The sequence below is a fragment of the Ixodes scapularis genome, unplaced genomic scaffold (assembly GCF_016920785.2).
Source record: "Ixodes scapularis isolate PalLabHiFi unplaced genomic scaffold, ASM1692078v2 PGA_scaffold12__126_contigs__length_90152505, whole genome shotgun sequence".
NCBI classification, from domain to species: Eukaryota; Metazoa; Arthropoda; class Arachnida; order Ixodida; family Ixodidae; genus Ixodes; species Ixodes scapularis.
In genome coordinates, this window is record NW_024609838.1 from 518,967 (window position 1) to 546,714 (window position 27,748).

General features: G+C 47.5%; 2 protein-coding genes across 3 annotated transcripts; one reads left to right on the forward strand and one right to left on the reverse strand.

The window, feature by feature from the left end:
• On the forward strand, positions 1-25,819 carry LOC120846362 (EF-hand calcium-binding domain-containing protein 14). Of its 2 annotated transcripts, none has more exons than XM_040218100.2 (13): positions 1-396; positions 2,203-2,402; positions 8,334-8,470; positions 12,479-12,577; positions 14,939-15,049; positions 16,558-16,635; positions 17,588-17,713; positions 19,639-19,710; positions 19,798-19,905; positions 21,517-21,630; positions 22,201-22,249; positions 23,070-23,132; positions 24,215-25,819. In XM_040218100.2, exons 1-13 carry the CDS (start codon positions 188-190, stop codon positions 24,247-24,249), a joined length of 1,401 nt encoding a protein of 466 aa, XP_040074034.1. In that variant the 5' UTR covers positions 1-187; the 3' UTR covers positions 24,250-25,819. The 2 variants fall into 2 exon arrangements, with proteins under 2 accessions (XP_040074034.1, XP_040074035.1); XM_040218101.2 differs by lacking the exons at positions 1-396; positions 2,203-2,402 and adding exons at positions 6,059-6,869; positions 7,518-7,651.
• On the reverse strand, positions 25,249-27,713 carry LOC120846363. The gene is made up of 2 exons (XM_040218102.3): positions 27,518-27,713; positions 25,249-27,428 (listed from the first exon to the last, which is right to left on the reverse strand). Exons 1-2 carry the CDS (start codon positions 27,521-27,523, stop codon positions 26,364-26,366), a joined length of 1,071 nt encoding a protein of 356 aa, XP_040074036.1. The 5' UTR covers positions 27,524-27,713; the 3' UTR covers positions 25,249-26,363.
• Between the last annotated feature and the right edge of the window lie 35 nt (positions 27,714-27,748).

A 27,748-nucleotide genomic window follows, 5' to 3' on the forward strand; every position in this document is an offset into this window, starting at 1 on the left:
GAGGCCAGTCGGAGCCAATCCAGAAGGTCAATCAGTGGTTTGGCTCGTTTTGCTGGTGTCAACCGTGTACCGTGATTTTTCCCCGCTGATTCGTCACACGGAGGATCCAAACACCGACATGTCTGGAACGCGGTTCAGCAAACGCAAGAGGTAGTCGTCGCTAGCTTTCCCCGCAGAGCTAGACAGCATGTCGCAAGAACTGCCTTTCCAAGAGTGGACTAGTAACGCCCCTGCCATGGAGTGTGGTACAGTACGCGGCAACGGCTCCCTGGAACTGACCAGCAGCAAAAATAACAACAGCGAATCGTCCAAACTGCTCGATCTGTCATCCGACAGCGAGTCGGAGCCGGAGCCTCTCCAGCTCGTACCGCCCAAACGAAAAGTCCGCTTCCGAAAGTGAGTTGGCGCTCGCTGGGTCTTATCTCGAGGGGGGGTCTTGCGACGTTTCTGCGTGTGTCGTGCTCTCGATTACAGCCGAGCGATTCCCCGTGTGCTCGACGGGGAATGTTCCCCGTGTTTATTGAAACCGACACGAGCGTGAGATTGGAGCTGTCACGCGGTGCGATTGTACTCTGCGCCTCTTTTTCGTGGATGACTCCATCACAAGAAGTGCACAAGCACGTTGCTTCGACTGACACGTTGTCTGGACTAGTGCTTGTGCCGAGTTGCCCAACTCCTTTCGAACCCAAGAAATGTCATGTGTTAGGGCGTAACATTGCCCTGCCTTTGAGGTCTGACGACGCTGGTTTACGCTGTCTGTCGGGGAGGCCTCATTTGGTGTGCAAACTCATAAGGGATAAAATTTGTTTCGCACTGCTACCTCTTCCAGTTGTCAAATACGAAAAAACGCCGATGTTGTGTTCATGCTAACGGTGCTAACTTCCCTACTTAATGTATTTTTGTGTCTGTTAGCATAGACGTATACACATGGGCATACCAACTGTGGGGGGATTGGGGGGGGGGGGGGGGGGGGGCAAGGGGGGCCACCCTGAGAACGGGAAGCCTTGCCCCCCCAGTTCTCAGGGTGGGGGGGCAAGGCACGTGTTTTGCCCCCCCCCCCCCCCGAAACAGCCGCCACTGGGCAGGGCAAACACTGGCCGGCGGCACCCAAGGGATACCAAGGGTGGCCTTGGGGGGGGGGGGGCCTGGTTTGCCCCCTCACTCAAAAGCAAGTTGGTACGCCACTGCGTATACAAGTATAACGACAGGCAACAGGCATAATCAACGTATGCTCACAGCTGATGAAACGGCTGTGAGCATTCGTTCTGAATACACCCCATTTGTCTGCTAATTGTAGAATGCCTGCTAACGTCCAAGTCGGGGTGGGGGGGGTGAAGATTTGAGCAGAATGTGGCTAATCCTGAGTGCCGGCGGTGGTGGTCTCGAGAGGAAGAGAGCAACGAAAAAGCGTAAAACGAAAGCAGACGATAGGCATGTTTGTTTTGCCGTAACAAGTTGAAGTTTGAGTGCTTGTCAACTTTGTTTATTTTTATACAATGCGCAATGCCAGTGCTTTCTGAAAAGTAAGCTAGAAAAGAACTGGGCACAGACCGTCTTTTTTTGTCTCTTTGTGTATATTAAGGCGTCAGTAACGTAGTGGGCCCGTTGGGGCCACCGATGTATGCGTCTATTCGGCTAGCAAGTGTTACAAAATGCATCCGCAAAAGTGACAAGCCAATCAAAGGACAACATAGATAACTTGTAGGGAGCGCATGATGATGAAGCACCCAGCGCACGGCGTCCTTGGTTGTCGTCGGGGGGATACAAAAGAAACATGGATGCATTTGGGGGGTAAACAAATGCATCCATGTTTCTTTAGTATCCCCCCGACAACTACCAAGGATGCCGTGCGCTGGGCTGCTCCATCATCTTGCGCTCCCTACAAGTTATCTATGTTGTCCCTTGATTGGTGTGCCACATTTGCGTTCCGATGCACCAAAGATGCATTTTGTAAATAAATGCACGAGATGCGCAAGGGGCACACAGACTTGCACACCGTGAACCCCGACGTTCTGAAGCGGGCAGAATGCATGGGACCTTGCCCTCTAGATTAACTCTATTGTCCGATTGTCCGAGTGGTCTTCTTTCTGTATAACATCTGAAGATAACTTTTCTTTTTTGATTCAGTATGGCGCAAAACCTAGCTTTTTTTTTAAACATTGAGTTATCTCAAAGTTGACAGACTGCATCCTCGTGTTGCAGACGGCTCCGGCAGGGCCTCCGGCCCAAAGCGATTCTGCCAGTGCCAGGCCAGTCTGACTGGTGCTGTTGCTTCTCCTGCCTGCACGTAGTCAAGGCCCTTGCCCTTCTCATGGTTGCCATCATCCTCATGATCCAGATCTGGTTTGTGCTGAATGTGCGCTCCAGGGTTGACAACCTCTACACCTTCTATAAGAACAACGGTGAGCTCACTTCTCGGGACAACTGCGTTGCCTCGAATGTGTCTCCCACTGGTGTGTATATCAACTGCCAGGGTTGCAGCATTTGACAGCTGGACGCTTTGGCTTTTGTGGCCACTTTGGAACCAGTTCTGATGGACGGGGGGGAAAAGGATGCTAAAAACACGCCAGTCAGAGACACGTTCTAGGTACCGTAGTGCAACGGTCTATTTTCAGTGGTTATAAAATCAATCATTCAGAACCTGTTTTCTTAAAGGGCAAGGCAACGGTTTTTGGATTTTTGGACTTTGGCCAATTAACCGTGGGAATTGACCTGTGTCGCCTTTGAAACGAAGAACAAAAAAAAAAACATCTTTCTTTTGGCTGGCGGCGAGTGTAGCAGTGGAGGGGGACAGGCTTTGTTGACTTATGCCTGTCTCGTGGCGAATTGTTTTTTGTGTCGATCTCTCGCCGTGACCTCCGGCGATGCTTATCCTTGAAAAGTCGACGAATTGCAGAGGAAGCGGGGCTCTGAATACAGAGCCCAACGGGAAACCAGGTGGGCCCCCCCTTAGACGTTGCTCGAAAGACGACGTGAGATTTGAGGGGCTATTTGACCTTCAATTTGTTTCATATTTTTAACTTCTTTTTATTACTTTTACCTAAGCACTTGGGGAACAGTTCTTTTTCAGTCTTTTATTTATTGTCTCGACATGAAAATCTGTTCTCCTGTGAAGCATTACCGTAGTTCCCTTAACCGCCACACGCAGCTGCAGATCGACAAATAATTTGTTTTTTCCTTTGTGATTATGCAGCGGAATAGCAGTTTTTCTGGGGAAGGTGGCACATTTTTTTTTGTGTGCCTAGATAAAATATATAAAAATAGAAACTACAAATTCTTTCAATGTTAAAATCGTTGCACTGCTCCTTTAAGAAGTAGTTTACCGCAAAACTAGCAGCTGACAGTAAAGCTACTGACCATTGTGTGAAAAGACAGGTGCCGGAATTCTTGTGCAATTCAATCATCATACAAGAATCAAAGGAAGCTGCACAACATTTGATGTTCTGTGTTTTCGCCAAAAACATCTGAATCTACAAATGCGCCTGGTAGTTTTAAACATTTACTTAGTCTGCCTAATTTTTATACAGCAGCGAGGGAAAAGTTGGAATAGTCGTGAAATGCTAGCAGATGACTTATTTACAGTACTGACAGTTACCATGGCCAAACATGTGATCCATAATTCAGACCCATATGGCTGCTTGACACTGGCACGAGAATAGATAATGTTACGTTGGCAGATGGTAGACAGCTGTGTTGCCAATGTTCTTTGAGTGCCAGGGGCAGGATTGGTCAGATTGCCCTGCTTGCGACTGGCATTCTATTCATCCATGCGTAAAGAGTGTAACCGTAGACCATTAAGATATGTTCCTTTAATGACGTAAATGGGCATTAGTCTCATTGAAGCCATCTTGGAGTGCTCGCACGGAGTGTATTTTTAAACCTCTTCTAGTTGTATACACCTTGCATCCAGTGGCGTCACAAAGGGGGGGGGGCGGGTGTCAGGCGGGCGGTCCCCGGGTGTTGCTGACCCTAGTGCTTGCATCGTATATGTATTGTGGCCGGAATGTCAATGCATTACGGGGTGTGCTCGGCATATGGTGCATTTGCCTCCTACAAGACACAAAAACGGGATAATATGCCGCTTAAAAATAGCTGATTATATTGCCTACGATGTAAGATAATATATTATCAAAGCACAAAATGGGGTAATGAAACATCTTGTCATCTGTGGGGCTATAGAGCACGCAGGTTAGAGAGTGGCATCTTTGTGACTCAGCTTTCTTTTTCACGGTTCGAGATGCACTTCAATGCACCTTGCCTCCACATTTATTGCTACCGCTTACCGACACTTGGCACTGTCTTGCTTGTACCTAGCCGCATACAAATATCAGTACCGGCTAAAGCGTTCTTTGCATGATCAGGCTGAGTCAGATAGCACTGGCACCGGTCTCTCCTTTGCATACTCTCTCTTGTGCTTGTTCGGCTTGTCACTGGGATGTGGGGAGGGAGCACTGGTTTTTCCTGGGTTTTGCTCGGTCACTTCAGTTTACTTTGTACAACACTGTGCCACATTGTTCTAATAAGTTGATAGAATGGCATTTTGGACTAGAATCACTGAGGATGGGAAAACAAGACTTAAAAACATGCTATTTGAACATAGATTGGTGAATTGTTCTAGCTGTGTAGGATGTTTCAGTTTATTTGTGTATCTGTTGAAGTGACCACTATTCATTATTAACCTCGCTAGGTGCCAGGTCTCAGATACAAGTATAACTGTGCTTATGTGGGCCCAAACACTCCTTTGTATTTGAGTTTTGAATGAACTAATATTATTTCACTTAGCTATTAATATTAAATGTTGCTGAGTGGCCCTAGAGTAAAATAAGGTTCTCAAGAAGATGTTAAACCAGCTAAGCCGGAACATTGGTTGGAGTACTAACCCTTGACCTGCCATCTGACAATGTGCAACACCTGTTAGAAATCTGCTGTGCGCACTGTGCAAGGTCATTGTAATCATTCTGATGTTAGCCTGAGACTGAGGCAGGAAAAGAGGAGAGGAGGAGGGTGTGCTATGTACGCGAAGGTCGATCGTCTTCCGGGAGAGAGTGCTAGGTTGTGTTGGTGAGGGGGCTTTGTAGGATTGTCAAGGACGTTTGATTATTGTGGTGGAAAGAGATGAGTTCTTTGTTATCTTTTGGCTTTGGAGGTCGCGAAGGTTCTGTGGTGAAGATTGTGGAGTGTATATAAGAGGGTGACCGAATAAACTTGTCTTTAGCTGTGTTAGAGACATATCCTCGACTGTTCCTTTTTCTTCTACTTTGAAACTTCCTCTTTTCCTGCCTCAGTCTCAGGCTAACATCAGAATGGTTAATTTCCACCAGCTCGCCTGCGCACTCACTACAATATCAGTCATTGTAATGTTACTTACATTTTGTTCTCGCTTTTTGTTAACTTTTTTTTAATGTATCTGGCTCAGTTATAGTGCAGTTTAATTTTTTCATCCCTTGTAAGGAGAGAGGACTGCAGGCCCAAAGTTTTTACTGTGCAAACAAGGTAATTGATGACAGCTGGGACTACGAAGTAATCACAATAGCCCCACACAAACGACTTGTCAAAGCCTCCATGTGTATTGTGTACGGGTGATGTTGTAGAGGTAAAGGAGTACTCTTTGAGAGAATGGTGTCAATACATTCAGCACTGTCATTCTAATGAAACTTTATATATAGAGAGAGAATATAACATTAATACAGTTGTACATGAACGAAAGCACTGGATACGTTCTTGGAAATTTACTAAAAAAATATTATGCCTTTCATTTTTTTTTTTTTTTTTCAAATATAATTATGGCAAGAGGAGCGGCAGATAATTCTTGTAACTATGGGCAGCCGTCAGCTGGATGGTACTTTACTTGATATTCGCTTCAAACCATATAGATGTCCAATTTTAGTCCCTAATCTCAAGGTCTTTTTTATTATTATTATTTTACTTGGCAATGCAGTGGAAGGTGCAGGCGCGCGTACCCTTTCCCATTTTGAGTGTGCGTGGGCTCTCCTCCTCTCCCCGGAAATGGGGGAGGAGGAGAGCCTGCGCACACTCAGAATGGGAGAGGGGACGCGGGCCTGTACCTTCTACTGCATTGCCAAGAAAAGTTGTCGCGGAGCATAGTTTGCTTGCGCAGTAACCCTTGTTCTAGATGACTGCCCAGTGGTTGGCAGTTTCTTTTCGGATGGTGCCCGAAAAGAAAACTCCCCATGAGCTCGTGACAAGAAATCACCTGAATGCGTTAAAGCCAATCCAATCCGATGCCTCTTCGATGGCTACGGTACGGATTAAGCCTTGGTGTGAAATGTTGTTTAATCCAGTCCGATCCAATCCAATGCATTCCGATGCTGGTTCGCCTGCTCCGCTGGTGGGCCGGGTCCGCAGCTGATCGTCGGTCGTCGCGAGATCGGTAAACCGTTGCCAAGAAAAACACACAGAAGCCGAAGAAAAAAAAAAAAAAACGAGCGTGATGATCGTCTGCTGCTGGAACTTAACCGGCGTCGCAGCGAAGACGCGCCTATCGGGGCGCAAACTGAGCAGCTGTCACCGAGTCCGCGCAGCCATGGCGGCGACCCGGCGCTGAGAGCCGGCTTTTATCGATCGGCAGTGCTGGTCCGTCGGCGTGCCGCGAAGCTGGATCTGAGGGGCCGACCGAATGGTTGCGCCGCTCGCGCTCCGTCCAAGAAGATGAAGAAACGCAAGGAACTCGACGCGCTCGTGTCGTCGCGGACTTCGGCGCTGGCGACTCGGGCGCCGGCGACCGCGTCGGCCGCATCCTCGCACTCGGTGCAGGAATTGCTCAAGGGCAACAACAGGGACTCGGACTCGTCGGACGTCGAGTCGTCGTACGCCGTCCTCGCTTCGTACCGCTCCGGCGGCGTCGGCACGTGAGTTCGACCTTTCTGCTCGGCCTCACGAAATGCTGCTTACGCAAAAAGAAAAGCTAAAAGAAGAACACCTCTACCAGTTTAATTATCATTATTGTTTTCATTAAATTTTTTTTAGCAGAGCACCTGGTTTCCAATATCCCCAGTCGTTTGATGAGTGTAAAACCTGGTTGGAACGTTAACTAGCAATGAATTCTGGTTCCGACGACTGCATCTGGTGCGATTTCGATGCACACTGGAAGAAATGAGACAATATCTAAAAAATAGCCTGAACGGAGAAGAAAAATTATTCGACATTCGAAGCTTTATTGAAAGCCCATTTCCTATGAAAGGTGGAGCAACTTTCAATTAGCTGCACGATTCACCGACCATGTCAGACAACCTCCTTCCTGATCACGTGCATTTTTATTTAATTCATTGACGACAACGTGTCTCCTGGCATTTCTTGACTTTGTCGCACCGCAGGAATAAAAATTAAAATTGACGACTCTAACAAAAAAGAAGAACAGTTGCAGGGCCCAGTGGTATGCGTCTTCAACCCAGAGCGAGTCCCAGCTTTAGATGCCTAAAAAATACCGAAGTGAAGCTTGTGCGCAGTACCGTTAGAGTCCCCGTGATGTAGACGGGGGCAGGGCATGGTGCTTTCAGGCACGGCTGCTCTCTGGGCTGGGCCTGGCTGCCGCTGTGCCTCATTCTGCTGGTAGGCGCCGCGGGAGCCCTCGTCTGGCTACACCTCGGCCTGCGCCAAGACTTCGACTCTCTCAGGGCGCACCTGCACAGAGGTAACGTCGCCGCCGTCGCGCGACGAGGCATCGCACGGTCGGCGTCGTGCGAGACCGGTCGAACCCCGCTCGAAATTGCAGCCGAGCGAGCGTCGCAGAGTTTCGGAACTCTTCCGGCGGCCCTTCAGCAGCCCCGGGCTTCTTGGAGTTGTCGTAGCTTGGGGAGTCTCGCCCGGTGGAATAAACTCCGCCTCGAAAAGTTGTGCCTGGACTTGTTCCTTCCATTCCGGTGCCCAGAACGGGTCTTCGACTGCGTTTATCGCCCCATCCCACCCAACTGTCAAAAGCAGTGCCAAAGTGGCGAGAAATCTCGTTGCAGGATTTGGCACTTTGTGCCGCGGCAGGCACGTAGCCAGGATTTTGTTTCGGGGGGGCCCGCCCATGACAAAATGCTGTATGAGCGGAAGGGGGGAGAGGCGGTCCTAGCAAAATGGAAGATTTCGAGGGGTGGGGGGCCCCATGGGCCTCCCCCCTGGCTACGTACCTGTGCCGCATGATGTTTCGATCCCGGTTGTAGGTCGTGTTACAGTAGTACTTCGGGCGCCATGCTTTTGACGATAAATGGAGGCGAGGGTTATCGTTTTGTTTGTGTGAAAACGTTGCATCGCATCAGTGATCGGCGTAGAGCCTGGTGAGGTTGGGATGCGGCGTCGCTGATTGCAGCGTGGCGTCGTGTGTGCAGTGGATGCAGAGAACAAGCACCTGCCCGAGGCGCTACACGAGATGCACTCGCGGCTTCAGCAGCTGGCGCAGAACCTCACCAGCACGGCCGCGGAGCTGCAAAAGACGTCCGCCCAGCTGGCCAGCCTCTCCAAGGAGGTAGGTGCCGGTCTCTTTTCACAAATGTGTGTCGTGGTAGATGGTATCTTATTGTATTGTATTGTATTTTATTGCACAGTGCCGCCCGGTGTGCAGGTATTCAGGGAAAGGCATGCGTCCATACACGTTTTGTGCCCCTGACACCGACCGGGCGGCACTATGCGTGGAGTATCGAGCAAAGTGGTCATACTACTAATAATAATAATAATAATATTGCTTTATTATTTCATGCTCCAGGACGACCGAAGCCTTTTTACAAAGCATGTTTACAATTATACAACTTGCACGACGTGCGGATAGGAAAACAATTAGGTTATGATGAGTTAATCAAAGTTTCAAGTTCATGTTTAAATTCGTACAAGCATTTCAAGATGTATTTGGTGAAATGGCATTGAAAAATATTCTTGCGGGTTATCTTGCGGGTTATCGGAGATAGTTTCTCCTGACAACCAGGATAAAACAAATGGGAGTGCCTACTGAAACGTAGCAGCATGTGAAAGTTAGCAGAACACCGCAATATATTTAGCCACGAATTATTCTGTGCGGCGTTAAAATATCTCGTGCAACTCTGCGACTCTATCGCGTTTGTAAGCAAAGAATGTCAAGTATGTGGGCATAGTACGAGAACACCTTCGCCCAAGATATTGATCATAAACAATTCGAATTGACTAGGTTCAGCGTTTTTGGACCTCATTTTTGAGCAAAATCGGAGATATGTTTCGCCTCAGGTTCAGTTTTTCTGAGCTTTCGTTTATTTTCCACCCGACTTCTAGGATTCTTTTTCTTTTTTTATGTTCAGTCTCATTGGTTTTGGTAGAGAACAGCAGGCAGCAAATTTAATGAAGCTGAATTTTCTTAGGTAAAACAATAAGAGGCTGGGCCTTGCTCGAGAGGAAGGCCCGAAGTTGCGCAGGTCGGAAGGCCACGCATGTTTGACTATTGTTCTCGGGAGGTCAGCCCCTACTTTGTAGTAAGGGTTCGAAATGCAGAAAACAGCTGTTCTAGACTCCCCCAAAAAAGATTAAAAGAAAAAAAAAACAGTCGTGTTTTTAGTACTGGTAGTCCTCAAATTCAGAGTTCTTGGGATAAATCTGAACTTGCAATCATTTTACCAGCGAGCATTTTTTGGATGCGATAGGATTTATCAGGAAACACAGAACCTTAGTTATTACCCAAGGAGGTCGATTATGTGCGTCGTTGCTCCGTGAAATGCCAAGCAAATGGTTGCACCCAAACAAGCACCCACCCTCTTTCATCCTGCTTCGATTTGAAAGCTGACCGCAGCACGTAAAGTAAGCGACGGTCTTGCTTGTCTAGATGCCTCGTCTTCGAGGTTGCTGCGACAGTTTTTTGGGCTTGATTGCGTAGATTTTGTTCTTGCTTTACCGGGCTCCCAATCAGCTGGCGGGCCTTAGGATTTGGCGCACCCAAATGACGTGAAAGAAACCGGGAGATTTCCCCCTTTTCGGACTTAATGTCTCGCTCCTAGATCTTTCGTTTTGATTCAATCCAAATTAAATATGTGTGGCACATCTGCCTTTGCACAGTTTATTTACGAGCATGTCCTTTATTTTGGTGTAGCTTGGTCAGTTTTGTTGGTGCTAAAACTTTTGTTTCTAAAGTTTACTGGGCAGGATTAAAACAGATCTAGAAGTTGTATTTTGAAAGTAAACATATATCTGTTAGTCAGGTCTGCAGTAAATTAAATTTTGAAAATCAATTATCACTTTTTGAATGCTTTACATTTTTTTTTACTTTTTAAGGTATTTTTTATTATAGATTTATTATAATGTACGCTAGACGTCCAACTGGTACTAGTGTGCGGTTTAAAATTGAAGCAGGCAGCGACCAGTCTGAAATTGACTTCTGGAAATGCTTTTTTATGGGAAAAAGTGAGTGCATTTTTTTTCTGTGCTTGGTTATCGCGGCAAATATCACAAATAATTCGTACATACTTGTTAACTTGGAACATTTCTCAGTCACGCGGATGAAAATATTGGTCAGTTACTGTGTTTCTCTTTCAAATTCATGGCATTAGAAACTGTGCTAAAATGGCTTCGTGCATGTATTCATGTACAGTCAGTCACTGCTAGTGGGAACGCGGCATTGGTGCCTTTCTGCAGGGGTTTTAAGTGCCAAAGCATTAAGGGGGTGGTGCAACAATACTCAATAGGAATGTCTTTCCCTTTACATGAGCTTACTGGCACAAGTGGAACTTAAGGATACTCTCACACAATGCCACTTGCCAAGAAACTCCTTTGTCGCGGTGTCATTTCAAGGACAAAAGTGAGCGTTTTCATTCGATCTCTCTTTCGCAAAACTTGATGACGTAGCTGGGCGGTCACAGTACCGCCCAGTGATGATATTTGAATGCGACTCATAAATTGGACCCGACCAAGCATTGCGTGGGCACTCGATTTGGGCTCGTGATAATCGATAGCTCGAGGAGCTTTCGGGTAGTGGCCGGTGTCCATTCGCTGCAATGACGACGGTAGCTGAACCATAACAATGTCTGGAACTCAGCGCGTGTCCCATGCTTTGCCAACCCCAGCGCGTGGCTATGATCTACATTGGCGGCATATAATCGGCTCCAGATCACGTGACCGCTTGTTCTGGCTGCGAGTTGAGGGAATGAACGCTGCTCATTTTTCTTTAATCTTTTCCGCGAGTTCGATTGCGTGTGGTGAAAAAGGAATGGCTGCTTCACGAGTCATTATTGTCAGGGATCCGTTCTAAGCGGTATTTGCGAAAAGTACAATAATCGTTGCAACACCCCTTTAAGAGCGTTTAGAAAATCAAGAGACACGTCAAGAACTGCGCACTGACACTGGGTCAGTAGTTACCTATGCATGTAGACTATCAAAATAAAGCTGAGTAATGAGTGTGATTTCCGATAAATAGTTTTATTCACTCTGCTGCTCATGTGGGTGCAAAGGTAAGTTTGTTCTAGCTTTCAAAATTCATTCCTGCATGTTCAAAAACATTTGAAAGTGGGGAAACGTCAGAAAACACTTACCACCCAATAAATTCAGCACAATAATAAAAAAAAAAACACCTTCTATGGTGCACATGCTTTTTTTTTTTTTTTTTTTTTTTTTTACGGATTTTAATTGCTGGTAAGTGGGCGAATTGTGCGGAAATGGGGTAGTCACGTCATCGGTACGTTGGCGCTCTCTGAACAAGTCTTGGGTTCTTTTTCGACTTGGTCTCGCGTAGATTTGCCGCTCGTCTTTGCACACTTGCCGTGGAGTGCAGGACTGGACCCAGAGCACTGGGAAGTTAAAACATCCCTCACTGATCCGAAAAATACTGTAACTAAAGCGATTCCACTTTTATAATGTTAATAAAGTTACCTACTAATCGCTATGACCCAAGTAACATAGGCAAAATGCACGCACGTTTTCTCATAGGAATGCGCAGGAGCACCGCAAAAGTGGACTGGTTGCTGTCTGCTTCAATTTGAAACCGGAAGTTCTATAGACTCTAGCTCCAGTTGAACCTCTAGCGTTCATTATAATAACGCTGTTTTTTTTACAGAAAATATTTTACGAATATTTTTAGGAGCGCTGATACTATTTCTAACGTATTTATCCTGTTTAATGGAGACTTTACTCATGCACCTACCACAAAAACAAAAAAACATTATGAAAATTGGTTGCATATGAGCAGATAAATGGCTCACATAAAAAAAAGTGCATCGATGTTTAATTTTAAAAAGACTGGAGAAAGCGTTCGCATACCCATATATTACGATGCTTTCAAAATGGTATTTGAAAATACTCAGTACCTAATTCGCAAAAATACTCTAGAACAGATTCTAAAAGTTTCTGCGAATCTTCAAAAGCACAATTCATTTATTGCTTTCATTTAATTTTCGGGGCTCTCTTCGGCAAACGTATTGGGAAATATGTGCCCCCTTTTTTTATTGTAGAGTTTCATTAGAAGGTACTACCGTGCCCAGCTGCATTTTTGCGTCGATGTCGGTTGACGTCGGTTCTTGTTGCGCAGGTGGCTGATCTGAAGGCCACGACTTCCAGCCTGCAGGAGAGCGTTGCTTCGGCTCCGCAGATCAAGGGCCTCCCAAACGCCGTCACTGATCTCAAGCAGGTGGGTCTGCGGACCAGGCTCCGACCGCCATCATCATTTTTTATTGGCACCCACAATACGAGGGAGCAGAATTCTCCCCAGAAATTTGGATGTCTGACAATTTCCAGGGTTCTGAGGGGAGGAAGAGTGGAAAACTGCTGCAACTTTTGTAGTTCTCTGCACCTTCTCTGCCACGCAGCAGTGATTCTGTTCGCATAGATTATGCAATTCCGCTGCGTAGCGTCACGCAAGTCTGCCACGTGCATTTGCGAAATCAGCCTCGTTTTGTTCAGCGGAGACAAAATATATAGAGGTGGGATAGACACTGTAGGGGTTGTAAAGTGGTAAGAGGTGGATAGACACTGGTAGGAGTGGTCAGTCAGCTAGACAGGTAAGCGGAAAAACCGCTGGCACCCACTGCAGGGATGACCCTGCGACGGAGGCTTATTGCGGAGGAGGCTTTCGGTTGCATGTCGAAAGATCTCTCGGTGGTCCAAATGAATTCTCAGTCCTTTGCTGCCAGATGTCCCTCTGTTGGTTTGGCTCGTAAAATCCCCAAATCTGAAACTTGATTTGATAAATTTCACCGTCTGGCGGAAACAGTGGGCTGGATAGCACAGATTTGGATAAACTCCATGTCTAGAACGTTGCAACTGTGGGTTATTAGGAAGGCAAGCAATGGGAAAAACCCGGAGTCTTCGTAGGACTTTGGCCAGCCCCTGAAGTTTGGACCTTGGAAGACGTTTTACTGCAAAGTTTGGAAAATGTGTGAGGATTGGTCATTTTCGTGCGTGCCTTGCTTCTAAATGTACCCCAAGGCGGGAATGACCGGTCGAGCGAGGACGATTCTCGATTGTCGACCTATCAAGAATCGTTCAAACGTCGGCGGGTGCTTCGGGGTGCGAACGAGTACAACTTTGTCTCTGCCCACAACCCTCGTTTTCACCTCATGGTCCTTTAATAAACAAAGTTGGGTTCCCTGCAGAGCGTTTCCCCTTTTTGCAACGAATTAAGATACTTGTATGCACATCTAAGATTAGTGATTTGTCATTTTATCAAAATGTAGAGACGAGTCGAGTAAACATAAAATAGACTACACCGTGCATTTGTCCCATGCTGTTGCGCGGGTACTGGAGCGAGCTTCTGAAGCATCCACACCATGAAACTGCTTAATCAGTTGGGAAGAAATTCCACAGTCAAAAGAGTGGACCGCTGCCTTTCGATGGCATCACTTTTTCATTGTTGCCAGTAGAGACTGTTTGAAAAACACGTTGGGGACTAAATTGTACCTTCAATAACTTCCCGTAAAAAACATATTTTAAACTTATATTTGGGATACTATTTCAGCTATGTTTGCTGGTGTGTTTAGCAAAATTCGACGAATCTCATCAATCGAACAACATATATTGTACGTACCTCACGGTGCCGCGTTATCCGAACAAGATTGGGGAAAGGTCTCAGATAACACAGCATATCTAATACACAGTGTCGACGATAGTTTCTTCGCAACAATTGGATAGAATCAGGCTTGTTTTTGGGCATGTTTTGAAGAGAGCTGTTTTTCTGCGCAGCACTAAAGCAGATTAACGGAAGTGTCCATTCCGTTCCCATACCCCGGACCTGACCGTATCAGGTATTTCTCACGAAGTCCGGGAAGATTTCCAGGGGGGGCTTTTCGGAGATTATCTCAACGGAAATAATCCTCATAGAATGTCAAACGGCCCGCGTCGTAAGCTACTAGACGATCGCTTTCTCCGTTCGTTTCCTGCGGAGGCCAAGCAGGCTACGAGCCCTGGTATTCCCTGGTTCTCACTCTGGAAAATAGCACAAAAAGGGTGAATATTTTGAACAGGCAAATAAAGTAAAAATTTTGAAGAAAAACCGGCAAACTCCGAATGCTTAATGCAGGTGGGAAGTTGTGCTGACTGGGTTTCCACAGCTCGGGCGGATGGCAGAAATTTCTGGCTGATAGGGGTTGCTCGAGTCGCAAAATGGCGGCGGCCAGAGAGCTTTTTTTGGAATGGTCTACATGTTGAAACACAAACGGCATTGTTTTGTCTTCTTCCGAGCCAAGCAGGTCTTGTGAGAACTATATGGCGCAGCGTGTGAACTTAGCGAAACACTCACTTTTTCTTTTTTTTCTTGAGGTGACAACTAGGTTTTTTGGTAGCAAAACAGTGACTCTGTTGTCGTCACCGGTGACGGCTCCGAGCGTCTCAGTGTTTCGACGAGCGGTTGAGAAACGCTCGCAAACTCGTCCACGGAAGGTCATGGCCATTCGTCATTGATGATCGTGAAAGAAGCCTCGATCGCATTGGCCCCACCGCCCCCTTCTGCACGCGAGACCTGTTTTTGACGCGTTTCCCTTCCAACCTCCCCTAGAACGTGGCCAACATTGGCAGCCAGGTGTCCAGTCTGGAGCAGGGGGTGGAGGCCCTCAAGGAACAGCACACTGCCACCCAGACGATGCAGAAGGATCTGGATCACCTCAAGGTGTGCATCACCCCCCCCTTCCCACTGACGTTCCAAAGGCTCGTGGGCTGGTAGAACTGCATTGACACGTCGTCTCACCTGCCATGTTCCCGAACGGCGGTACATGCGCAGGCGAGAGCCAGTTTGGGTGTTCCCGCTGAAACCTCCGTCGTACTGCTCATGCATCGTACGAAAGGAGACGGTGTTCGCTGATGACGGACGCGTGCGTATCTGCAGACGGCCTTTGTACGACCAGTGCGACGGAACCGTCGTACAAAAAAGAGACGCATCTCGGACGACGTGCGCAGACTGTCTTTTGTACGACGTGTCGGCAGTATGAGCGCGGCTTTACGAATCTGACGAGAAATGCGCCCCCTGCGGCAGACATGCGCATTTGTGAGATAAGAAAACAATGTCGAAACTTCGAATTTGAAGTTTCCGCGCAATTTGTGCCTGTACGGCGACCTCAGATATTGGGTTGTTCTGCAACTGGAGTTTCTCTCGCGCCCCCCGAACCGCCAAGACTCGAAGTGCCGTGTTTGCCCGCGTTTTGCAAACGAACGGTTTGGACCGTGCGTGCCGCTTATCGCTGCCAGCAGACGACGCTCGACTTTTGAGTTTGAACTTCTTTTAGGGTCCTTTCAGCGATCTCAAATTCTTTGAAACGGTGCGAGGCAGAAGTGAACGCGCGGTGGACTTTTGTGAGTGACCTCGGGGGGCCACGTCGCACCGACTCTGTGTGGAAGGCTGCCCCGGTGGAGTCACAACCGAAACTACGATACACAGAGACCAAACCCAGTTGTTTTGACTGTTCGACGATTTCCTTTTCGAAGTCTGAGAGGTCATTAAGCACCTAAAAAAGAGAACTTTGTCCGATTCCCCGACTCGTCGATCATCCTCCGCTACGTGCATTGAGCGCCGCCGTATTTTCCGAGGTAGGATAAAAAGCCGGGGGGCGACAATATTCCAGAGTTTGATTTTCAGTATCACAAAAAGAAGGGCCGTAGTGCGTTTTGCAATTGCGTTAAGAAACATGTCTTACGAATGCTGCTATTAAATGTCATAGAAATGTCGATTACATAGCTTATAAATTCCATAATATTTGACGTCACAAATAAAAAGGAGCGGGAGAGAAAAACGCAAAAAATAAAAAGGCGCGTGCATGCGTGGGGAAATTGTTTTTCACTATGTGGTATTTTTTGCGTGTCTTAATACAAATTGCATTGCTTTAGACAAAAAAAAAAAAAAAATGGCCTTTTGGGTGTCAGTGCTCCTTTAAGATGCACAGACTGAAATTTCTTGGGTTGAAAAATAAGGTGACCGGTATGCTAGAAAACATTTTTCTCTTTTATTTGTCTTCATTTATATATGTATTTTTGTTTCTGCACTACTCTTGTGACTGTTTGCATCTCAAGCAAAACAGCCGTGGTCCTTAGGGACTGACCACGAGGGACCTGGATCTTTCCGTTTGTTGCGTGTGGCCAGTGTCACCGTCCTTACGTTTTCTTGCATCGTCTCTGCAATCGCAGGAATTGGTGCAGCGGGTCACAAACGCCACCTCGTCCGAGAACCAGAGTTCGGCACACTCCTTAGACGACTTGAAGCAGGTCTGTATTCCACCACCGTCGCTGCTCCGCGCGGTTCTCTAGATCGGGCGGACCATAAAATACTGCGTGCACGTCGAAAGCTTTCCCGTGAAACCTTCTTTCCTGTGTTCTCTCCCTTCGTGTTGACAACACGGAGCATAATGCCAAAATGTAGCGGGCTCGCCAGAATAGACCCTTTTTGCCATTCAATCTGGCAACTTTTATCACTATCACCATCTCGGTGTATGGCATCGGTGCCAAAACTGAGAACAGCATTCTTGAGGCTGCTGAAGGAAGAAATTCAAGACTCCACCAGAGGGGGGATTACGAGGCCTGCACGTTCTAGGTGTCAGTGCAACACTTTTGTCGAATGGGAAGGCCCGAGTTGGTGTGTGGAGCATTCACCAATTCGCATAATCTAGCGGTGAAACACTTCCGACTAGATTTGGGCTTGTATGACAAAATAAGAGGAACTAGAACAGGTGTAATAAAGTTATCTAACAAACACCAAAAAAATTAAAGACGTTTACAAATTCCTCTAATACGAAATTAGAGCCCAGCTTTTGAGGAGGAGGGGAGGGTATGTCTTTCCTCCATACCCTCCCCTCTCTTCCTGTGTACCCTCCCGTCCTCTTCCGTACCCTCCCCTCCTCCAACAGTTTCCCCGCTAAATTTAGCTGGAAAACTGGCGCCACGTGACTCGACACCAATTCAGTTTCCCCGCTTAATTTAGCGGGGAAAATTACGTCTCATGTCCTCATCACCAATTCAGTTTCCCCGCTAGATTTAGTGGGAAAATCGATGTCACATGACCTCAGCACCAATTCGATTTCCCGCTAAATTTAGCGGTGCAGTTACGCCGACGGTGGTGACGCTATGTGCGGAAACGGGAGCCTAAGAGCTGCGCTCTAAAAACTCCATCTCGCATTGCTGCGAGGGTGGCTCTGAGGGGGTCTCTGCATTGGTAATGCAGAGCATGCTCAAGTCGGCGGCAGACACGAAGCAGGCCCTGGAGCAGCGGTTGGCCACCCTGGAAGCGGACGTGCGGGGTCTGAATAGCACCGCCGAGTCTGCCCTGGAGACACTCCAACACCAGCAGGTGAGGCAGGGCGCGGACAGCTGCGAGGCACGACCATTAAAGTCACTGGGTCGTGGGAAAGTAGCGCCGCCATTTTTTGTACTTGGAATGAGCAGTTTCTCCTTGACCCCTTAATTCTTGGCGAGCTTTCCAAATTTTTGGCGACAAGGTGCTTTATAAAGGCACTTCTTGCTTGCCAAAGTTTCATTATCCACACACTGGCGAAACAAGCGCTCATCTTTGCACCGCCACCACATGTGACATCGGCGCTTGGCAGAATGGAAATCAAGTTTCCTGTCTTGAAATACGCTAGAAGAGCAATATACCGTATAAAAGTGTCAAGGGCCACGCTTCGTTATTTCAAGTTCCGGAGCTAATTTTTTATGTGCGGCCCATACGCAGATAAAAACAAAATGGTTTTGGATCTGCATAAAAAGATGGACCTACTTGCGGTCGCACACACTGGTCTTCAGTGCCTTTATTTCGGTCTGGGCTCGTCGTAACCTGCGGTGTCCTCAGTGCTCGAGTCTGATTGACGTCAAAAGCGGCCAGAGTTTCTTTTCCGAGCCGTCCAGCGAGCGCCTTTTCACGGTTCACGTCGGCCATTTATTCCGTAGAATTTCGCACCAATGTTCGTTTCAATGCCAACGTCGAGCGCTGCGGCAAGTACTAGCGAGTCTGCCCCGGATAGCATGCCCTGTTTCGCACCGGACGCAGGATCTTGTCGACGCTGCATTTGCGACTCGTCGGACGTCTGCCGCACTTCAGCGGGCGACAGGTCAAAAGTGTTTGCCAACTGCTCTAGGGTGGAGGGCCCGCACAAACCAGCCTGGCAGAATGAAACATTCACAAAGTCCAACGGCAACTTTTGAAAACCCGAGTGCGTGATTTCACGGCGGCCATTGTCACGTGGGCAGGAGGCGACTGGATGATACAAAAACCATAAAAAGGACAGCTTCCCAAAGCTTTACTTCCGTAATCTTTCTTATCGACACTTCAAAACACGGTGAAAACCAGGAGCAGAGGTACAGATATGGCGGGGTAAAGACGGCGGAGACGCGAAGCGCGCACCACGCTACGGAAGCAGTTGGTGCGGCTTAAGAAAAAGGGGGTGTGGCTAGTACACAACTTTTTTATCTTTCCTTTATATATATATTTTGGTTTAAATTTGGGGGGTGTGGCCCTTACACGAGCGCAACCCGTACACGCAATTTTACAATAACTAAGAGATATGTGGAAATTAGCACGATCGACGAGTCATTCGTACACGCCGCCAACGACGCTTATGTCGGCGACGAATGCTTTCTGTACGACGACGTTCTACGGCGACCTTCGTGCGGCCGGTTCGGACCGACCCTTTCGAGGCTCGGAAGATCCGAAGGAACCGACATCGCGATTGTTGCGGCAAGAGAGACCGATCTGCCAATACTTGCGCGGTTCTGGTCGTCCCTACATTAGCATCTGCCTGTGTCCGGTTAGCGAGTCGGGAAAAGGCAACGGCGCTAATTTCCGAGGGTTCCGATCACTTTAAAGGTCGGAAGCAGACTGCTCGGTCTACTCGGAGTTATCACGAACCTCGACCCTCTAGTTGGAAGTGAAGGGCCAAGGGAGGAGGTCAATAGGCTGTTTGGATCTAAGTCACTGGCAAGACGAGAACGGGAGATGGGATCAGAAAATGTTTATTAAAATGATTGGGTTCCGCCACACCTCTTGACTGAAGTCATCTGGTGACGGGAACAGGAGGGCATCCTTTTCGTTTGCCTGTCCTCCGACTCAACTCGTTGCCTTCCACCATGCCTTTCCTGCCATTCTCGTTCTGCCGGTGACCGTAATTTCCACAGCTTAAATACTTGTAATCAGTTACTTTAGAGCGTTGGCAGTGATGCCGTGTTCTCGAGCGACCTTTGTGCTAGTTTTAAAGGTCTGAATATCCTTCTTTTGTTTAGGAGCAGTTTGGGAAACTGGACAACTGCAGTCGCAACTGTTCGGACCTCTCTCCGGACATCCTAAGCAATGCGGTCAGTCGCGTTTCCCTCACTTTTTGTTCCTTTTTAGTTTCTGGACCGACCGTGAAGTGACGAGCGAGAACTCGTGCCGTTTTGCAGTTGAACCGGCTCGCAGTCCAGACGACACATTCCGCCGGCGTCGATTGGGTCGACGCCTTGGGGCAGGCGCAGCACCTGGCAACCCTGTACAAAGAGCTGAGTGCTCGGGTGAGCGTCGTCGTTGTCTCTTGCGGTCGTAGTCATTGGGAAACCGTTTCGTGGTGTGAGGAGCCGCACTTAAACCTGGTTTGAATGCATTACGAACAGAGGTTGCCGATCGAGTTTGCTGTGAAACAATCGGAGGGTCGATCACCGTGACTTACAAAAGGAATCCGCTGAACCATAACTAGGGTTCCGTGTTTCCGGTGTTTATTTTTTACCACGGATTCAGTGCTTTTCGGTATCAATTTTTGCTGTCTGACAAAAAGCGTAGGATTATTGGTATATGTCTCAAAGAAAATAGTGCGCGGACATGGAATTCCCCTACCTTCAGGGACCATACACGTGGCCCTACTAGGACAATGTTTCCGTACCGATAGTAAGAGAAAACAAAATAATGTGCGCGGTTCCGAAGAAAATAGCTTTGAGGGCGGAATTCATTGGGGGCTGTGTTTTGGGGTAAGCTGGAAGTAAAGGTGTACAGAAAAGTCTCTTCCCGTGAAGCTAGAGTTTTTCTCCTTCAAGGACAGCTCGAGTTGGGGGTTTATCGGTTTTTTCCGAGTCTTACGAAACAGAATCGGGTGTTAATTTTCGGAGTTTATCGGCAGTTTCCGAAAACGCGGAACACTAACCATAATGCATAGCCCGCACCGACTTGAATTTACCTGTCAGCCCTACTCTTTTAGTGGTGTTGCATCCACATTTGTCACGTAAACTTCTAGAGGGCAGTGTTGGGAAGTACTTTCAGTACCATATTTTCCTGGCTATGTATATAGTCTGTGGGGCTATACATGTCTACAAGTTGAAATTTTAGGCTGTGCGGACTATCTACGCATGCAAACTATGCAGGAATGTTGTTTTTCAAGATTGTTCATTATGACAGGATGTGAGGAATTTTGTGATTGGAAGAGTATGTTAATGGGGATTTACGTATAATACAAGCTTCTTTGAAAGCTAAGAAAGCAGACATTTGTATATGTGTGCCGTGTATGAGAAAATTTTCGTGTCAACTAAGCACCAGGTGCGGACTAACCCAAACAAAAACTTTTATTTTTTCCCACAAATTGTTTTTGCAGACCATACACCGGGTGCAGAATATAGCCCGGAAAATAGGGTACATTGTACTTTAAGGAGGTGTAGAATACTTCTGGTACTTTCCGAGGAAAACTGGCGACTGCAAAGTATATTCCCCAAATGTGGTCTCGTTAAATTTGTGTCACAAAATGATATTTTCTCAACTTTGAAGCTACTTGATTTTATCCAATATTCGCCACAATTTCCATAAAGAACCGATGTACCCCCGATTACCCCTAGAACAATAGATACCAGTTAGAAGAAGAAAAAAAAAACGGTATGGGGAAATGAAAGGGCATCATGAAAGATTGTATTAAGAGGTAATTGTACTTTACTTTGAAAATATATTGTATTTATAGCACTTTGCTGAACTACATAGCACCTGGTGTACTTACTATTTTACTCAAACTTCTCATTTACTTTGTATTTTACTTCAGGTACTTTTCAGATTTACTTTACCAATGCTGCTAGAGGGCAGTGCTGTTGCTTAGACTTGCGGACTGCCTGAAGCACGTCAACCTAAACCTCCCCTTTCTTGGTCCGCAGCTCCACGTGAACGAATCGGCAAGCAACGAAGCGGAGGAGTTTGTTCGCAGGGCTGCTCTGTTTGTGAACGAGACTGTGCAGGATGCTCTGACATGGCACACCAGTTCCCCCCAGGTGAGTTGCAAGAGCCTGGAAGGATGGATTTATTTGGGTTGCTGACTGAACAAGGTGGAAGAGAAAGGACAGGTAGAACGAAAGAGCGCTGCTGGAGTACCAACTAGCTCAAATTACTACTTTACTGTAGCTGACTGACTGTGGAATGGGCCATCGTTGGCCCAACGTTAAATTGCCGTTGGTCTCTGCGATGGGTCGCCATTGGGACAATTTAAAAGGAAATTTTAATTTGGTTTCCCTCGGAAAGTACTCAATAGTTGGCAGACCGTTCTGCATTGAACTTAATTTTTCTGAACTTGTGACTCCGAGCTTTGGGCGGAGTGGAGTGTAACGAGCGTTTATTGAAATTCTCCGACGGTTACGCCGGAGGAGTTTTGAGGAAGGTGGCGTCTTTGATAGGTTGACCCATTTGGTCATGCGCATGTTTCCTGTGAAAACGAGGCTGGGTCGGGTCAATACTGACATTTAGGTCTTGCAAAGGGTAGTGAACTGAGGACTGGTTAAAAGTTTGCGAGAGCACGTACTACTTTGAATCGGGCCAGTGTTTGGCTAACGGAGTAATTGTTGCAGGCCCGACCTTGGACTACGTCCTCCCACGAAGCCACCACCGAGAAGTCGGGTGAGTGTATCGCGGTACAAAGTCATTTAATTTTTTGATGAGAAGCGGTTATGTTTATGGTTTGCATTCAAAACATGAGTATGCTTACAATGTGACTGACCCTGCAGTATATTACTCTGGGTTATCGAAGGGTCACCATTGCGGATTGCCCGCCACTTTGCTATCAATCTTTGCTCTTAGGTCGTACGGCAGCAAATCGGAGGACTTAAAGGGGCACTGAAGTGTTTTCTGAGATCCTCATTTGATTGTCGTACTTTAATCCACAAGCTCTAAGCATCCCAAATAACCCGAAATTACAGTCATGTGTGGCTAATTTGCATATTAAAAAAGTAGCAAAAGTCCCAACACCTACTGTTGGCGCAGAACGACAGATGGCGCTAGCGAACCTTGCTGAATATGGTCGAGCGATGAACGGCGCTTGTCAGCCATTAGCGAGGGATGGGTTCCCGCATGGACGTGTACGTGCGGCAACCCATAGCTGGCGAGTGGCTGACAAGTACCATTCCTCATTCAACCATATTCAGCAAGGTTCGGTAGCACTATCTGTCACTCTGCGTCAACAGTAAGTGTCGGGAACTTTGATCACCCGAAATTTTGATATTCAAAGCGGCCGCGCATGAATGTAATTTTGGGTTTCTTAGGAGGATCTCTGAAAGCACTCGAGTGCCCCTTTAACTGCAGTTCCCATTCTTGGAAAGGGAGAACGCATTGCACGTGTAGCAAAGTGACAGATGCGATGTTAGTCCTATCGATCAACAGTCGAGCTTTTGTTGTTGCCGACAGTCCCACGTTGTCTATTCTTTATTCTCGTCTCTGTCAGCAAGTGACGCCACATCTTCACTCGCGACTCCAAGTGCCATAGCTGCTGGTTCGGGCGGCACAGGTGAGTTCCTCCCATCAGGTACGACGAGACCTTGTCAAAATGCTCCAATGCGCCGCAACCGGTTTTTCGTCGCAACTTTGCACGGCGTTGTGGCGCTCGTGTCGCTTCGATAAGTGGGTGTGGCGTTAAAAGGCGGCTTTGCCACATCTTGCACTTTTGCGGGGCCTGTGGCAACACATTTGGACAACGAAAATGCTACTTGGGCATGCTGCGAAATGCCATTCAGCTGCACTTGTTTCTCCTGAGCTTAGACTAGACGATTTCAGCCTTTCAGTAGTTGGCAACTCGGGTTAAGGTGTCACTTTACTGTTAGTGAGGGGTATTTCCGCTTTATTAGTGATTTATTATTTTACTTTTGTTAGCATTTGTTCTGCCAGCATTATTGGTATCTGTTCTCTCGAGGGTTTCTATTGAATGCAGCGCAGCTTTTAAAAGCAACGCGTTATAGGTAGGGTTGCATCAAAGTTACGAGATTGCCTCAGTTCTGGAACCCCCGCGGAAAGGGGTACCCCCTCACTCACTTCAGTCAACCTCCAGTCGTTCTAAGCGCCATCTAGATTTACGTTTACAAACTGTATGTTTCATAGAGTATAGTGGAACACCTGCTAGATGCTGCGCTTCAAAACCTATGTAGTATCCCATAGAATACACTGCAGTTAGCCTAGCAGCCGTCCGGCGCATCGAACGACTGGAGGTGAGTAAGGGGGGTACTGCTCTTGCATGCAGCGTCGGTGAGCTGTTCCGTAACTGAGCTAATCTAATAACGTTCTCAAATTAATCTGAAGAACTCCGAGAAACACTTGCCGGTTAAATTTTCATCATTTCGGATTTATTCGATAAACTCCTAATTTTAAAATCACAATGTCAAACAAAAGAAGTATTTTACAAATACAGTAAGTTTGTTTAGAGCATTGTCATTGGTTCTAAAAAAAGATAGCAAACCAGTATTTTTTTAGATAATTGACAAAAGGGGATGTACCGCTTATTTCGTGAAGGTTCGATCAACACAACGGGCGATTCTATTCCTGGGCGTAAGAAAGCCCAAGGGCGCGATTGACGTAAAACGAGGGCTTCTCTCGCAGCTTCGTCGGCCAAGGGCAAGCGGGGTCCCGCCTAACCTCCGTGGGGCGACCGCCCGCAACCTCCGCCGTCCGTGCGGCCAGCAGTCCGTCCTTTGCGGCAAATGAATGTCCGGAGGAGCAGCGGCGCCACCGAGGGACGCTCGCGCAGCGTTGCTCGTCGTACACCGTCCCCTTCCATCCCTTCCAGCTCCGCCGGGTCTCCTTCGAAGACGGAGACCGCGGCGGCGCGAGTGCCGTCGCGCACCCTTCGGCATTTAGTTTTGAGTGTGGCGCCCGGAACGTGCCCCCGACTCTCGTTAACCGCTTCCCAAGAAGTGGTCCCTCGATTTCCGCCCGTCCAAGTCGCGGAAGTGTCGCGCCGTGCATTCTCTCGCGCCTTTTTTTTTTTTTCCTGAACTACTTCTACGCCCAACGGCCGAGATTGCGACGTCCGGCTTTCTGGGATGCCATTCGTTGCCACTTCGAAAGCGCGGGTGGTACGGGACGCGGACTGCGCCGGTGGTCGGGGCCACGTTCCGAGCTCTGTAGTTTGACAGAGAGTTTGTCGACCTCTAGGGTGCTCCGTCCTCGAAAAATGGAAGCGCGCGAAGACGCGGCGACGGAGAACCGGCCACTCCGGACTGTTAAAAGCCGACGTCGTCCGGCGCAGTTTGCAGCCGCGCAATGGCGTCGTCGGAACTGGACGCGAGTCGAGATAATCACGCCGGGGGAGCTCACTTTTAAATGTTTGTCGTAGGCTGTCGACGCGCGAGAGAATCGACGTCCCGGGGGCGGTACGGAAGCTCCGAAATTCTTCTCGTAAAATACAAGCATATCTCGGTTATTATTCGCATGAATTATTACTGCTTCCTTCACCGACATTTTGACTTTTTTTTTTTTAATGCTCGATAATTATTGAGATAATTTTCCCTTTCGTATTACTCTGCAAATAAGCAGTTCAATGTTTCCTTGTTTGTTCGTCCCTTGCGCTTCGTAGAGTGCAACTGTCTCCTCCACTAAATTGCGACCATTTGTGACTGCTTGCATAAATGCTGTTTTTTTTTCTCAGTTAATTTGGCTTTTATTTTTTCTGCAGTATGTGTGCCACAGCGCTTTTGTGAGGTCGTTGGACCTTTAGAGAAGAGATGAATAAATGTTGGTGAAGAATGTAGCAATAATTTATGCGAATGTGTTCAATAAATACACCCCATTGCCTAAGAAAACAGATCGGAGGCATTGGTTTTCATACCGCCACTCGCGACATCTGTCTAAGCTCTCTATCGTAGTGAAAAGAGACTAAAATCTTCACAAGTGAAGGTAGTGTGCCACAGATGTGACCGGATGCTGCAAAAATAAACGGTCTCACCACAGTTGAAGCGCCGACTTCTGCGGTTTTGTTGCATGTCGTGCTACTTGTTGCATGGGTCACTTCGCAAGACCCGTTCACTATACATGGCTTCATGTTTCATACCCTAAGATTACTGATTACTCCATAGAGATTTTGAAAAATTAGTTGTGGAGGGGGCTATGCTTTGGACGAGGCACATTGGGACTGTCAAGGTTCACATACGACCTGTGGTGCGCTTTGCATTTGAAATAAAGGAACAACGCCTGAATGCCACCCAATGTCTGTTTTTGTTGTCTTTTATGCGACCGCCAAAGAAAGGTGCCCAATTTCGCGATTGTTGAGGTACTTCTGCAGTGTGTAGTGTTGGTCATGAAGATTGCTTAAGGTTTCGGCTATCAATCGCATAGAAGAGATATAAAAAGCGTGGACGAGATTTATCTTGTTTACACTTGTTATCTAACAAAAAAGAAAATTGGAATTTACATTGCAAAGCAGCATGTAAAGGTGTAAATCTAGGCACAAAATGGGCTTCGGAACACTATGGACAATGAAAATGCATGGCGCTGTCTGGATCAATGCTTAGCTGTCAATAAAATTTTGGAAACTATCCGACAGTGTTCTGTACTCGTAGCAGTGCCGCAAGCTGTTTTCTTGCAGAAAAAGTTCGGAATAGATTCAACGCACTTACCCCCATAATGTCAGACTGCACAATTTACTCCACAAATTTTGCAACAGTGACAAGTTAGAATATTGTCACATGTTGAGGGTAGAATGGCCACTGTACCAAGGTTTTGTAAAGAGCCACGAAGTATATGGATAAGGTTATACACTGGACACTCCAGGAGGTTTTGCACCACCAAATATGGTAAAATCAGGTTGGTCTCGTGTAACCGTTGGCCGTGCCCAGGGGAGGAACGTGTGCCGACGTGTTGGCTTGCGCGTTGACGGCGGAAGGGCGAACCACGGTAAATAAGCGAGTTGTACGGCTGTAAACCTGGGTGGGAGCGTCAGGAGCCGAGCGTCACAGCCTGGGCAGTAAGGTTTGCCGAATCTGTTGAAGAAGTTACCGCCAGACTTCGCGTAAAAGCTGTACGGCACAAGAACTGGATGCGTGGTCCCTGTCTCCTGCTGGAAATGTCTGACAGACGTCGTGCTGCTTGATGTCGCGTCGCTGTCCTCGGCTATCTTGTTGGCTTCATGAAGAATTGGTTCTGTCGGTGCTTCGTCTGAAGATGTGCCATTGTCATCGGCTTTTGGTGTGGTCGCTGTATCCCAAGGGGAATGTCTGACAGACGTCGTGCTGCTCGATGGCGCGCTGCGGCCTATCTCGTTGTCCTCGGCTGTCTTGTTGGCTTCATAAAGAATTGGCTCCGTCTGCGATTCGTCTGAAGATGTGCCGTGTTGATCGGTCTTCGGTGCGGAGCTTGCGGTCTGAAAACTGGCCGTTGTCCTAACTCTACCGCGGGCGGGTGTGACCAGCCACAGGTCTGAAACGTCCTCCGGAGCACTTGACGTCATATCTGTAGCTGCTGAGAACAGTTCGAGGCTTTGTTCTTCGTTCAGGTTCGTCGTGAATACGCCCTCAATGGTTGTTCCAGTAGATACGTTATAAGGAACGTTGCTACTAGATTCGGTAGTTACCGGGAATAAAACGAACTCACTTGCTTTAGTTATGGCGGTGGCTGATGATAACTCTGGGGGTCCCTGAAATTCGATGTCAATGACGGTAGATAAAACTGTCGTGTCGTTTTCCGGGTAAGTCGTTGAAGTTGGCGTCTTGTTTCCAAACCGACTGCCGAAGAAGGACGTCAAGAAGCTGGGCCACCAGCACGTTTGACCTGGACTGATCACGACTGCGACCAGGAGCACGGGAAAAGCGTGCTTTATCTGAAAAGCAGTAGTCAGGATTTTAATACGCTTATGTTAGAAATCTCAAAGTTGAGAAATGAACATACGGGATTTTCCCAGTGCCTTACCTTCATTGTCGAGTTGGCGCGCTGTCGCCGGCAGAAAAGCTTTCCCCAAAACTTTCCACGTTTTCATGTTTCTATTTCTCGAAGCGAACAAAGCGTAGGAGGGGAGAGCAAAGCTTAAAGGGTGCGGGAAACTACAATTGAACAGCGGGAGTCCGTTTCGCGGAAATGGCTCTTTTGTAAAACGCGCGGAAGCGTCCATTCATTCCAAAACCGAATCCAACGTTAACCGAA

What these genes read in the sequence shown, in the direction of transcription:
- LOC120846362 (XM_040218100.2), top strand. Translation starts at nt 188, where the DNA reads ATGTCGCAAGAACTGCCTTTCCAAGAGTGGACTAGTAACGCCCCTGCC. An exon ending in TGGCCAGCCTCTCCAAGGAG is followed by an intron (nt 8,471 to 12,478) that starts GTAGGTGCCGGT and finishes CTTGTTGCGCAG; the next exon opens with GTGGCTGATCTGAAGGCCAC. An exon ending in GGCACACCAGTTCCCCCCAG is followed by an intron (nt 21,631 to 22,200) that starts GTGAGTTGCAAG and finishes TAATTGTTGCAG; the next exon opens with GCCCGACCTTGGACTACGTC.